The sequence below is a fragment of the Borostomias antarcticus genome (genome assembly GCF_949987555.1).
Source record: "Borostomias antarcticus genome assembly, chromosome: 3".
In the NCBI taxonomy this organism is placed as follows: domain Eukaryota; kingdom Metazoa; phylum Chordata; class Actinopteri; order Stomiiformes; family Stomiidae; genus Borostomias; species Borostomias antarcticus.
Window position 1 is genome coordinate 954,236 of NC_140236.1, and position 12,500 is coordinate 966,735.

The following is a 12,500-nucleotide window of genomic DNA, read 5'->3' on the forward strand; positions in this document are numbered from 1 at the left end:
TAAAGTTTTACTTTTGTTTTGACAATGGCTTACAAACAGGAAGTGGGAGCAAGGTACGGATATTTATAAATTTAGACAGATTCGATAGACAGCGTTGATTGACAGGCGGATGTTGTGAGGTTATTGGTTGACCTTGCTCTTGCAATTCTGACATAAGCACTTGGGAGATTTTGTTTTACAGGAAGGATGCAAGGATGTAATCCAAAATTCATTTTTTAAATTTTATGTCTTTAACGTTCATTAAAAAAAATTTAACTGTAAGAATTGTCTTATAAATGTCTAATAAAACATGTTTATAATGCTATTATTACACTTATACATATCTTATTAACATATATGAATGTTAATAAGCATCTTATTAGCAACTTATTACCTATTAACTAATGCTTAATAAGAGGACCTTAATTTAAAGTGTTACCACACTTTTTGTTAAATTTTTTGCAATTCTTTTTACATTACATCCTAACAGCAATCAATAAATACAGTTCTTTGACACTAAAATAAAATAAATCCGTAATCTGTGGAAGTGGCGGGACTGCAATAAGTGTGTCCAATCATTTTGAGTTGAAATTTAACTGATTTAACTTGAAATGATTGGATGGCTTACCTGCCTGTCAACTTACATACTTGCCTAGCGAATGGCATTTGTTTTCCCCCAGTTTGGAGGAGGGGCTTTGGAGGGAGGCCTGAAGGGAGGGGCGGGGATTTTTCAACATCTTTGAGTGTTTTTCCTCACAAACCGCATACTGCACCTTTAATAAATTGATGAATTAAAAGAGCTAGTACCTGGCACACCTGGAGCATGCCCAGTTGAAAGTGTGAGCATTTCTCTGGCCTCTGATAGGAGGGTCTCCTCTGAGACTTCACCCTCTCCAGTTTCCCATTGGCCAAGAGCTGAAGAGACTCGTCTCCATTGGCTGGGACAGAACTGTGGGAAAAACCAACAATAGTTGTGATGTTCTATCTTCATGAAGTCGTTACAACATGCTTATTATCATCTCAAAACAGAAAACCTGAAATTGACTTTGAGACATACCCAGAGGAAGAGTGTCTCTCTGTGCCTGACTGGTTAGAACCCTCCTGTAGTCACACAGATAAAGACACAGCAGACAGACACACAGATAGACAACATACACATCGTACCAACGCACACACAGCATGCCAAACAACAGGAAAGAGATAGAAACCAACCATTAGCTGTGTGTGACAAATACAATCAAACATCTGAATGGTGTCTTGAGAGCTAATCAACTCAAGGGAAAGTGTTAGCACAGAAGAACACTTGATCTTGATGTAGTACTGTTTAGCTTTTTAAAATCAAATCAACAAAGTACTTAGTGTGATTAAGGCAAACTGAAACATTTCCTGCAACGAGACAACACAACAAATAAAAGTGCTTAACTAAATGAATTACTTGTTCTTCTTCTCCAGATATGGGAGACTAATCCAAAACGAATGAAAGTATTACGAGCCGTGTCTAGCGAGCGCTTCTGTACCTGAGCAATGCCCAGCGGGGGAGGGTCACAGTCTTGCAGCGAGGTTGGGGGCAGCAAGGGGGCATTAGATTCAAGCGACTGGAGAGAAAGGACAGGAGGAGGGGAGGTAGGAGCCACGTCGGCCAGGCCGGACCGTGTTAACTGCCCTTCCGTCGGGGTGGGCTGCTCTGGGGTGGGGGCGGCAGGATGGAAGAGGGGCAGAGATGCAGGGGGGCAGCAGGTGTGAGAGGGGCTCGGGGGCATCTGTGGGGTAGGGAGGGCAGCGTGGGGAGGAGGGGCCTGGTTGATCGACCCCAGGGTGTCGAAGTGTGTGTGTGAGTGTGTCTGTCCGAGCGTCTGTGTGTGTATCTGAGCCTGGATGCTGGTCAGGGGGGGGGTGTGCGTGGGGAGAGTCTGCGGGCCCTGGGGCTGGACTCGGGCCTGGTACTGGGGCGATTGGGGAGGGCCTGCTACCACCTGACTGTACAGTGGCAGAACTCTCGCCTGGGCCTGGGACACACTGCTGGCCATGGCCTGAGCAGGAGCCGGGGGCTGTACCACCAGATGTGCCGGGGGTATTTGAGGCTGGGCCGGGGGCAGCTGAGTCGGATCCATGGGAGCGGGGGGGTGTTGGGGGGGCAGGGCCTGCTGGAGGCTGCTGGGGAGAGTCTGGGTCGGAATCTGCTGCTGCTGTTGCACTGGTGGAGGCTGCTGCAGCTGTTGCTGATATTGCTCCATCGGTTTCACCGGAGGAGGCGGCCCTGCATGAGTTACAGGCTGGATTAAGGGCTTGACCGCAGGGCTTCCGCTGGGCTGCTGGGGCTGGACAGCCGGATTCATCTGTGCCTGGGGGTAGGCCTGGTTAGCTGGCTGTGCAGGCTGAGCAGAGGCCGATGAGGTGGAGTCTATGACTGGAGCAGGGGCGGCCATGAAAGCTCCAACAGATCCAGGAGACAGAATGATGTGCTGGTACTGCAGTTGCGTGACGTCCTGTTGCTGCTGGATTGAGGGTATGGCTTGGTGGGTGGGCTGAGGAGATAGGACGTACTGAGGTGGTAAAAGTCCAGCTTGAGTTTGGGCCGGCGCTTGGAGTTGAGCCTGGGCCTGGAGTTGAGCTTGGTCCAGGGACTGAGCTTGATGTGGTAAAAGTCCAACTTGAGTTTGGGCCGGCGCTTGGAGTTGAGCTTGGTCCAGGGACTGAGCCTGATGTTGAGCTTGGGCCTGGAGTTGAATTTGAGCCTGGGCTTGGAGTTGAGCTTGGTCCTGGGACTGATGTTGAGCTTGGGCCTGGAGTTGAGCTTGGGCCTGGAGTTGAGCTTGGGCCTGAAGCTGAGCCTGGGCCTGGAGTTGAGCCTGGTCCTGGGACTGATGTTGAGCTTGGGCCTGGAGTTGAGCCTGGGCCTGGAGTTGAGCTTGGGCCTGGAGTTGAGCTTGGGCCTGAAGTTGGGCCTGGGCCTGGAGTTGAGCCTGGGCCTGGAGTTGAGCTTGGTCCTGGGACTGATGTTGAGCTTGGGCCTGGAGTTGAGCCTGGGCCTGGAGTTGAGCTTGGTCCTGGGCCTGGAGTTGAGCTTGGGCCTGGAGTTGAGCTTGGGCCTGGAGTTGAGCTTGGGCCTGGAGTTGAGCTTGGGCCTGGAGTTGAGCTTGGTCCTGGGACTGATGTTGAGCTTGGGCCTGGAGTTGAGCTTGGGCCTGGAGTTGAGCCTGGGCCTGGAGTTGAGCTTGGGCCTGGAGTTGAGCTTGGGCCTGGAGTTGAGCTTGGGCCTGGAGTTGAGCTTGGTCCTGGGACTGATGTTGAGCTTGGGCCTGGAGTTGAGCTTGGGCCTGGAGTTGAGCTTGGGCCTGGAGTTGAGCCTGGGCCTGGAGTTGAGCTTGGGCCTGGAGTTGAGCTTGGGCCTGGAGTTGAGCCTGGGCCTGGAGTTGAGCCTGAGTCTGGGCTTGTACTTGAGGCTGTACCAGTCCTGGTATCTGAGCACTCTGCTGACCCGTGGCCTCATGTTGAAGCTGACAGGGTGCTGAGGCGACGGTGACTGCTAGAGGCAGAGGATGACTCTGAGCTTGGCCTGGCAGGGGCATCATCTGGGTCACCAGGGCTGGGATCTGGGTGTCCAGGGCTGGGATCTGTAAGGGCATCATCTGGGTCACCAGGGCTGGGATCTGGGTGTCCGGGGCTGGGATCTGTAAGGGCATCATCTGGGTCTCCAGGGCTGGGATCTGGGTGTCCGGGGCTGGGATCTGTAAGGGCATCATCTGGGTCTCCAGGGCTGGGATCTGGGTGTCCAGGGCTGGGATCTGCAGGGGCATCATCTGGGTCTCCAGGGCTGGGATCTGCAGGGGCATCATCTGGGTCTCCAGGGCTGGGATCTGAGCCTGACTGAGGGTGGGGCACAGAGGCTGAGACTGGATCATCTGTGGAGCCACTTGGCTGTGAACGGCAGCTGGGATGACTTGTACAGGAACCTGGGTCTGGATGGGCTGGGGCGGTCCCTGCACCGGGGCCACCACCTGAAGAGGCACCTGGGCTTCCATCAGCGCCTGGGGGGGTGGCAGAGGCTGGAGCTGCAGTGGGACATGGCCCTGGCTCTGTGGATGAGCTTCACCCTGGCTCTGGGCCAGGACTTGGGCTTGGATTAAAGCTGGCGCCTGGGTGGGGATCTGTGTCTGGATGGCCACCGGACCCTTACCCTGGGCGGCCATTTGAGCTTGGATGCTCATCACCTCGATGGCAACCGGAACCGCGATGGGGAGCAGTGTCTCCACCACCGAGCTGCGGTGCTGCTGCTGCAAGATGTATGCTTGTTGTTGTTGTTGTTGTACAAGTGCAGCTTGTTGTTGTTCCATCACTTGCTGCTGTGTGAGACTAGTGTGAGGTTGAAACAAGACTGCATTCTGTTGCTGTAGTTGCTGCTGCTGTTGTTGTTGTTGCTGCTGTTGTTGTTGTTGTTGTTGTTGTGCAATGCAGGACTGCTGCAGCTGTTGCTGTTGAATCCCGGGCTGCTCACACTGTTGTTGAATGGCTGGAGCGTCTTGCTTCTCAGATGACTGTAACTGAATAAAAGCCACTTGCTGCTGTTGCTGCCCAGTATCTTGCTGTTGGATCTGTTGCTGCTGTAATAACATTTGTTGCTGTTGTTGTTGTTGTTGTAGCAGTGCTTGCTGTTGCCGTTGTTGTTCTAACTGTTGTTGTAGCAGCGCCTGTTGTTGCTGTTGATCAATTTGTTGTTGGAGTTGGACATGTGGCTGTTGCTCCAATTGCTGTTGCTGTAGAAACACATGCTGTTGTTGCTGTTGTTGTTGTAGAATTACTTGTTGCTGGAGCTGCTGTTGCATTAAAGCTTGCTGTTGCTGTTCCAACTGTTGCTGTTGTTCACTTTGTTGCTGTAAGATAGATTGTTGTTGTTGTTCAATTGGTTGTTGTGGTAACTGCTCATGCTGTACCTGCTGTAGAACAGCGTGCGGTTGCTGATCCGGCTCTTGCTGTGTGAACAGCGCTTGCTGTTGCTCCAGCTGCTGTTGTTGTAGCTGGGCGTGCTGGTGCTGCTGTATCAGAGCCTGCTGCTGCTCCAGTTGCTTTTGCTTTAGCAGGGCTTGCTGCTGCTGTTGAAGAAGCGCTTGCTGCTGCTGTTGCTCTTGCTGTTGAAGTTGTAGTAAGGCTTGTTGTTGTTGTTGTTCAAACATTTGTTGTTGTAGAAGAGCTTGCTGTTCTTCGTGCTGCTGTCGCTGTAGCTGGGCCTGTTGTTGCTGCTGTAGCAGTGCTTGTTGCTGCTGTTGCTCCAGATGTTGTTGTAAGTAGACCTGCTGTTGTTGCTCCAGTAGAATAGCTTGCTGCTGTTGTTGTTGCTGCTGCAGTTGTTGTTGCTGCTGTTGTTCTAACTGTTGTTGTTGCTGTAGTAACATTGTCTGCTGCTGTTGTTGCTGCAACAGTTGCTGCTGTAACAGGCTCTGCTCGTGAAGATCCATTTGAGGCTGTGTTGTATACGTTGGAGGCTGCTGCAACGACACGACCTGCTGATCCACCAGCGGCTGCAACGATCCGACCTGTTGATCCACCAGCGGCTGCAACGATCCGACCTGTTGATCCACCAGCGGCTGCAACGATCCGACCTGTTGATCCACCAGCGGCTGCAACGATCCGACCTGTTGATCCACCAGCGGCTGCAACGATACGACCTGTTGATCCACCAGCGGCTGCAACGATCCGACCTGTTGATCCACCAGCGGCTGCAACGATACGACCTGTTGATCCACCAGCGGCTGCAACGATACGACCTGTTGATCCACCAGCGGCTGCAACGATACGACCTGTTGATCCACCAGCGGCGGCTGTTGTGGTAAAGCCTGTTGGGGAGGCTGTTGTAGAACCACTGTTTGCTGTACGGGTATCGACATCTGCTGTGGGTCACTCTGCTGGTTCTGCTGGAGGCCCGTGGAGGAAGCGGGCCGCTGTTGCTGATCCATTCCAGGCTGTTGGACGACATTAGCCTGTTGGTGCTGTAGCAGGGAGACCTGGGCCTCCATTTGCTGCTGCTGCTGCTGTGGAAGCATCGTCGCCTGTGGCTCCACCACTATCTGCTGCTGGGTTGGCTGGTGTTGTTGTTGCTGAACAATGGTCTGCTGGGGGATCATGATGGGCTGGGTCGGCAGGGGCGCCGGCGGGGGGGCCGTGTCAGCAGGCAGCGGGGGAGGGGCGACGGGCTGGCTCTGAGGCGCCGGGGGGGCCACGCCTCCCGCTGGCACGCCGGCGTCGCCCGTAGAGACGGGGGCGGGGCCGGGGACGGCCTGGTGGGAGGGGGCGGGGGGCACGTAGGACTGGGAGGGGGGCATGGACGTGTGGGGAGGGGCTATCTGTGAAGCGTCTGAGTGGTACGCCTGAGATCGGGAGGGGGAGGAGATTTGGTGAATATGGATGTAGAGATGGAGTGAAAGTGAGATGAGGAAGAGAAGATTGAGGTAGAGAGAGAAGGTTATAATGAGTACTGATAAGGGGGATTAATCCATTAATCCACAAGGACTGCAAACCATTTTAGAGAGCATACGATCATACAATCAGTTATAGAGTCATTATTAGGTCGATCTGTGGTTGGTGATTGACTGATTAATAATATACTGTTAAAAGTGCTGAATCAGTAAAGGGGGTTCATTTGACCCCAGAAAAAAAACAGAGGTCATCCACTCACCTGATACTGCTGAGCAACACCTGGAGAGACTTGCGCCGCCATGGGAACGGGCTGAACTAACGTCTGGCCGACCGGAGCCCCACCGCTCTGCCCAGTAGACATGCTGCCGGAGATTCCACCACTCTGACCAATAGGCACGTTTGGAACCCCTCCGCTCTGACCAATAGGGAGGATCTGGGGGTGGGCCACACCCCCTGTGTTCTGCACGGCCTGGAAACAAGATGATAAGCAAACGTAATGAGCAGGGTGTCTGTGTGGAGATAAGACGAATTTGAAATTCGGTGAAGCACGCGCTAACGCAAACAGCATGGACTTACAGGGGATTGGGAGAGGGTGTAGGACTCCCCTTGCTGAGGGTACGCCTGGCTCTGGCCACTGGCGTAGGACTCACAGCTGACCGCTGCCAGACTCTCACCTCCTGAAGCAAACACACCAGTTCGTTTACATTTAGTGGATTACAGTACACGACAGGTGGGTTGCAATTACAGTGAATAAAGATGACTCTATGCCTTTTTGGTCATCAATACATGTTTTGTTTTTTTAAATATATTTTGGGGGCATTTGTGCTTTATTATATAGGACAGTGTAGACTGACTGGACCTTAACGTGGTACGTGCCTTAACCCATAAGCCACCGGGGCGCCCCGGTCATCAATACATGTTACTATTATGTTGTACAGTATACCCCCCTCCCCTCAGCCTCTACTCAGAGGCCTTGCAGGCAGCAGCTGTGGTCAGTAGGACTCTACCTGTCGGGCCGGAGGCTGCAGCCCCACTGTGGATCTGCTGCTGCCTCACATGCTGGTCCACCTCCGGAGGCTCCTGCGCCTCTCCCTGCGCTCCTCCTCCTCCTCCTCCTCCTCCTCCCCCTGTCACGCTGGCAGCTCCGGGCCCCGGTGGGTGGGGGTAGGGGTACGTGGCGGCGAGGAGGTGGGCGGAGTCTCGGCGCTCCTCCAGGTGCTGCCGCCGTTCGCGGGACTTCTTGATGAGGGTGACCCGGTCCCTGATGGACTTGCCCACCACCTTGGCATCGCTCTCGTGGAAGAAGCCTGACTTCACCTGGGAATCAGGAGGGGGAGGGAAGGACGGCGAGACAGAGGGAGAGGAAGAGAGAGAGAGGGACAGATAGAGAGGAAGAGAGAGAGAAGAGAGGAGAGAGAGGAGAAGAGAAAGAAGAGAGAGAAGAGAGGAGAGAGAGGAGAAGAGAGAGAAGAGAGGAGAGAGAGAGGAGAGAGAGGAGGAGAGAAGAGAGAGAAGAGAGAGAAGAGAGGAGAGAGAGGAGAAGAGAGAGAAGAAAGGAGAGGGAGGAGCGAGAGGAGAAGAGAGGGAGAGAGAGAGAAGAAGAAAGAAAGAGAGGAAGGAGGGAGGGAGGGAGGGAGGGAGGGGGCAGAAAGAGGCAGGTTGGGGAGATAGAGAGAGAGGGATAAAAGAGAGAGAGTTACTGTACAACAAGCTAGAGTAGTACTCAATAAAGACCCACAGTACTGATCTGGAGACAGGTAGAGGGAATCTAGGTCAGAGCTCGCTAGCTTGATTAATGACCTGTGGACACTGCCATTCATCAACGCTGTATAACCACCTCCCTTCTCCTAACAACCCACAGTATTCCCTCAACCTAACCCCTACTACAGCACCTCAACACTACATGAACACCTACACACCAGCTGGCACTGATTGCTAATTAGGGAGGATATAGCCATTGCTTGCTGTAGCCTATTCAGATAACCTGATGAAGGCCCTGAGCTGGTGGAAACATGCTGGTCTGATATATCCACTATGAACTAGCCGCTTTTAATGAAGAATTTTTCATTTTTGAAGAGTTGCCTTGGATACCTTTTTCTTTCTGATACTATATGAACCCCGTCCACTCCACACCCAGACCCTAACACACCCTGGAGCACAAATCAATCGTCTCAGGCCCCTTGGGGCAGTTGGTTCCTTTCCCCCCCAGGTGCTCTGGTGAGGGGGTGGAAAGGAGGATCCCGGTCCCCCTCTCACCATCTCCAGGGCCACCTCCTCGGCGCTGTCGTTCTCCAGGTCGTAGCTGAACTCGATGGCCTCGTTGTCCTTGTGCTTTCCCTTCAGCTTCTTGGGCTCCTCCACCCAGATGCGCAGGGCCAGGCAGTCCTGGCAGCCCGTGTCCTCCTCCGCCAGCTCCACCCGCACGCCCGTGTCCTCCCCGAAGAAGGCGTGTGTCAGCAGGTCCCGGATGGACAGTCTGTGGAGAGTGTAATAGATACATTCTTATATGAGTGTATTCTCGGGGCGCCCCGGTAGCTCACCGGGTAAGGCGCACACCATATGAAGGCTAGTCCTTCGCGTGGCGGACCGGGGTTCGATTCCCGGCTTGGGTCCTGTGCCGCATGTCCTCCTCTCTCTCTCTCTCAACTGTCCTATAACATTAAAGCTGAAAAGCCCTAAAAAAATAATATATATATGAGTGTATTCTCTGTTCCAGACATTGTGTAAAGTGAACAGCTCCCCAGGGATCCCCTCCTCCCAACTATCTTTGATCCCTGTATATGTTCACTTCAGCTGTTGACCCTCAGACCTGGCCTACTCACTATAATTGGCTAGTGAGGTATTTGCATATACAGGTATGGTCACACCCACACTATTTAGAATGCTCTGTTCTCCTGATAATCTTGTCTCTTGGTGGATGTTCCTATTCTCTTTAAGCCTGACTTTGCAAACTCGTAACTTCTCTGGAGTAAAGGTAACCGGCTTGGACTCTCAATGATGAACCTCTGCATTCTCGACCACTTTTTTCTTAATTATTAGAATAAATCAATAACAAGGGAGAGAGGGGTGCATACAAAATACGTTTTGCATGCTTAATTCCAATCCATCAGTCAAAATGGTGGGATTCAAATATGACTTTTTCCTTCTTTCTTTCTTTCTTTCTTTCTTTCTTTTTTTTACAGATGTTTTGACACTATTATGGGTTTGAAAAGCACATAAGCGCCCACGGACACACACACACACACACACACACACACACACACACACAGTGTCACACAGAAAGGGGTTTTTCTGAGTGCTCTGTCAGCACGTGGGTGAAGCCATACATCATGTTATGAGAGCAGGCGCTCACCTCTGGCTCTTGTTCTGACGGATACAGCACTCGATGATCTCTTTAATCTCGGGGTCGTTGACTTTATCAAAGCTGGCTGGTTTTATACCCTGCAGTCGGGGACAGACAGTCTGTTAAAGACACAGTACAACCGCTAACAGAAAGCAGGACTTGTAAAGACATATTTTCTCTGTCGTACTCTGAGGTAAGTTAGAAAAACTTTGTAAAGACATATTTTCTCTGTCGTACTCTGAGGTAAGTTAGAAAAACTTTGTAAAGACATATTTTCTCTGTCGTACTCTGAGGTAAGTTAGAAAAACTTTGTAAAGACATATTTTCTCTGTCGTACTCTGAGGTAAGTTAGAAAAACTTTGAGAGACATATTTTCTCTGTCGTACTCTGAGGTAAGTTAGAAAAACTTTGTAAAGACATATTTTCTCTGTCGTACTCTGAGGTAAGTTAGAAAAACTTTGAGAGACATATTTTCTCTGTCGTACTCTGAGGTAAGTTAGAAAAACTTTGAAAAGACATATTTTCTCTGTCGTACTCTGAGGTAAGTTAGAAAAACTTTGAGAGACATATTTTCTTTGTCGTACTCTGAGGTAAGTTAGAAAAACTTTGTAAAGACATTTTCTCTGTCGTACTCTGAGGTAAGTTAGAAAAACTTTGAGAGACATATTTTCTCTGTCGTACTCTGAGGTAAGTTAGAAAAACTTTGAAAAGACATATTTTCTCTGTCGTACTCTGAGGTAAGTTAGAAAAACTTTGTAAAGACATATTTTCTCTGTCGTACTCTGAGGTAAGTTAGAAAAACTTTGAGAGACATATTTTCTCTGTCGTACTCTGAGGTAAGTTAGAAAAACTTTGTAAAGACATATTTTCTCTGTCGTACTCTGAGGTAAGTTAGAAAAACTTTGTAAAGACATATTTTCTCTGTCGTACTCTGAGGTAAGTTAGAAAAACTTTGTTAAGACATATTTTCTCTGTCGTACTCTGAGGTAAGTTAGAAAAACTTTGTAAAGACATATTTTCTCTGTTGTACTCTGAGGTAAGTTAGAAAAACTTTGAGAGACATATTTTCTCTGTCGTACTCTGAGGTAAGTTAGAAAAACTTTGAAAAGACATTTTCTCTGTCGTACTCTGAGGTAAGTTAGAAAAACTTTGTAAAGACATATTTTCTCTGTCGTACTCTGAGGTAAGTTAGAAAAACTTTGAGAGACATATTTTCTCTGTCGTACTCTGAGGTAAGTTAGAAAAACTTTCAGAAGAGGAGGATATTTTTTCCGAGGTCACTGCTGGAGCTGGACTTACGCTTGTGACTTTTCGGTAGATCTGTGCGGCGTTCTGGCACTCGGAGTAGGGGTACTCTGACGTGGCCATCTCCAGCATGCACATCCCAAACGCGTAGACGTCCACGGACTCGTCGTAGTGCTCCTCGTACATCTCCGGAGCCATGAACTCTGGAGTGCCTGCAAGACCACAGTATTTACCATTCAGTGATGATATACTGGCAGTTTTTATAAATTATATCAGTTAAATTGTTTGTGTATACTGTGTGTATGCAGTGTGCTGCTTTGTAATCTATTCAGCATAGCTTAGTTGAATGAGTATTGTTAACCAGCTTTATCATACAATATGTGTATACTGTAACTAAACAACCTTGGAAAATCTTGCTTGCTTCATTTTAGTCTGCTTAGCCTCCTCTGTCAATAAGGTCAGCCTCCGAATTCACTTGTGGTCCGATAACAGCCTCTAAAGCAATCAGCCTCGTCCCCAAGGCCCTCCTCTATCACGCCCAACACCACTCAAGGTCAGAATTGAACGAGCCTCATAGCTAATGTTCTGTATTTACAGCAAGTGCTATCTCTATGTATTATTCAGTGACCTGGACTCAAAACAAATCTATATTCTCGGGCTGCAGATTCCTTCTTGGATAAGTTGGGCAGCAGAAGCTGTCTTGGAAAGTTGGGCAGCCGAAATAGTGTTGGATTGAGTTGTTTTATAACCTGGGGTAACCCTGACGGGTGGAGTTTTTACATATGGACCAACGGAAAAGTCTAAAAAAGAGAAAGTCCTCCCAGCTGGTCTAACAGCAAACGTAAACCCAGACTTGTGAAGAGATCCCCATTACATCTCCAGAACCATCCCAGAACCGCGGAGGTCCAGAGTCCTACCGATGACGCTCTTGGCGAAGGAGGTTCTCATGAGCGTGGCCAGACCCAGGTCCCCGATCTTGACGGAGCCCGTGGGCCCCGTGATGAAGATGTTGTCGCACTTCAGGTCGCGGTGCACTATGGGAGGGGTGCGCGTGTGCAGGAACTGAAGCCCCTTCAGGATCTGTCTGCACCAGCTGCGCAAGACCTTCGGCTTCATCACCTTGAAGCGCTTCAGGTACCTGGAGCAACAGTGGACAGACAGACAATAATAATAATAATAATAATAACAAGAATAATAATAATAACAACAATAATAATAACAACAATAACAATAATAATAATAATACCAATAATAATACCAATAATAATAACAACAATAATAACAATAATAATCATCATCATCATCATCATCATAAATCAGATTTATTAAGCGCATTTCTCGAACCAGAGAGGGTCACGGCGGTTTGGACTGTGTGTTTAACGCGCATTGTGTTGCCTCTGTGTATGAAATGCGCTATACAAATAAAGTTTGATTTGATGTGATGTTTATTGAGCACACATACGTTTTGAGCGTCCCGGAGGTCATGAGCTCGGTAACCAGGACGATGCACTTCTTCCCGCGC

General features: G+C 49.9%; 1 protein-coding gene across 1 annotated transcript in view; it reads right to left on the reverse strand.

The window, feature by feature from the left end:
- wnk3 (WNK lysine deficient protein kinase 3) overlaps positions 1 to 12,500 on the reverse strand; it is a gene marked incomplete at both ends in the record, with an annotated part of 45,416 nt that overhangs the window by 14,064 nt on the left and 18,852 nt on the right. The window contains 17 exons of the mRNA XM_084461890.1: positions 796 to 928; positions 1,037 to 1,080; positions 1,497 to 1,739; positions 1,980 to 2,386; positions 2,524 to 3,502; positions 3,561 to 4,319; positions 4,911 to 5,315; positions 5,511 to 6,173; positions 6,276 to 6,341; positions 6,650 to 6,859; positions 6,967 to 7,067; positions 7,398 to 7,707; positions 8,647 to 8,866; positions 9,743 to 9,831; positions 11,033 to 11,190; positions 11,896 to 12,116; positions 12,441 to 12,500. The exon at positions 12,441 to 12,500 is cut by the window's right edge and continues 113 nt beyond it. Coding sequence (XP_084318016.1) covers positions 796 to 928; positions 1,037 to 1,080; positions 1,497 to 1,739; positions 1,980 to 2,386; positions 2,524 to 3,502; positions 3,561 to 4,319; positions 4,911 to 5,315; positions 5,511 to 6,173; positions 6,276 to 6,341; positions 6,650 to 6,859; positions 6,967 to 7,067; positions 7,398 to 7,707; positions 8,647 to 8,866; positions 9,743 to 9,831; positions 11,033 to 11,190; positions 11,896 to 12,116; positions 12,441 to 12,500 — 5,068 coding nt within the window. The remainder of the gene's footprint in view (positions 1 to 795; positions 929 to 1,036; positions 1,081 to 1,496; positions 1,740 to 1,979; positions 2,387 to 2,523; positions 3,503 to 3,560; positions 4,320 to 4,910; positions 5,316 to 5,510; positions 6,174 to 6,275; positions 6,342 to 6,649; positions 6,860 to 6,966; positions 7,068 to 7,397; positions 7,708 to 8,646; positions 8,867 to 9,742; positions 9,832 to 11,032; positions 11,191 to 11,895; positions 12,117 to 12,440) is intronic.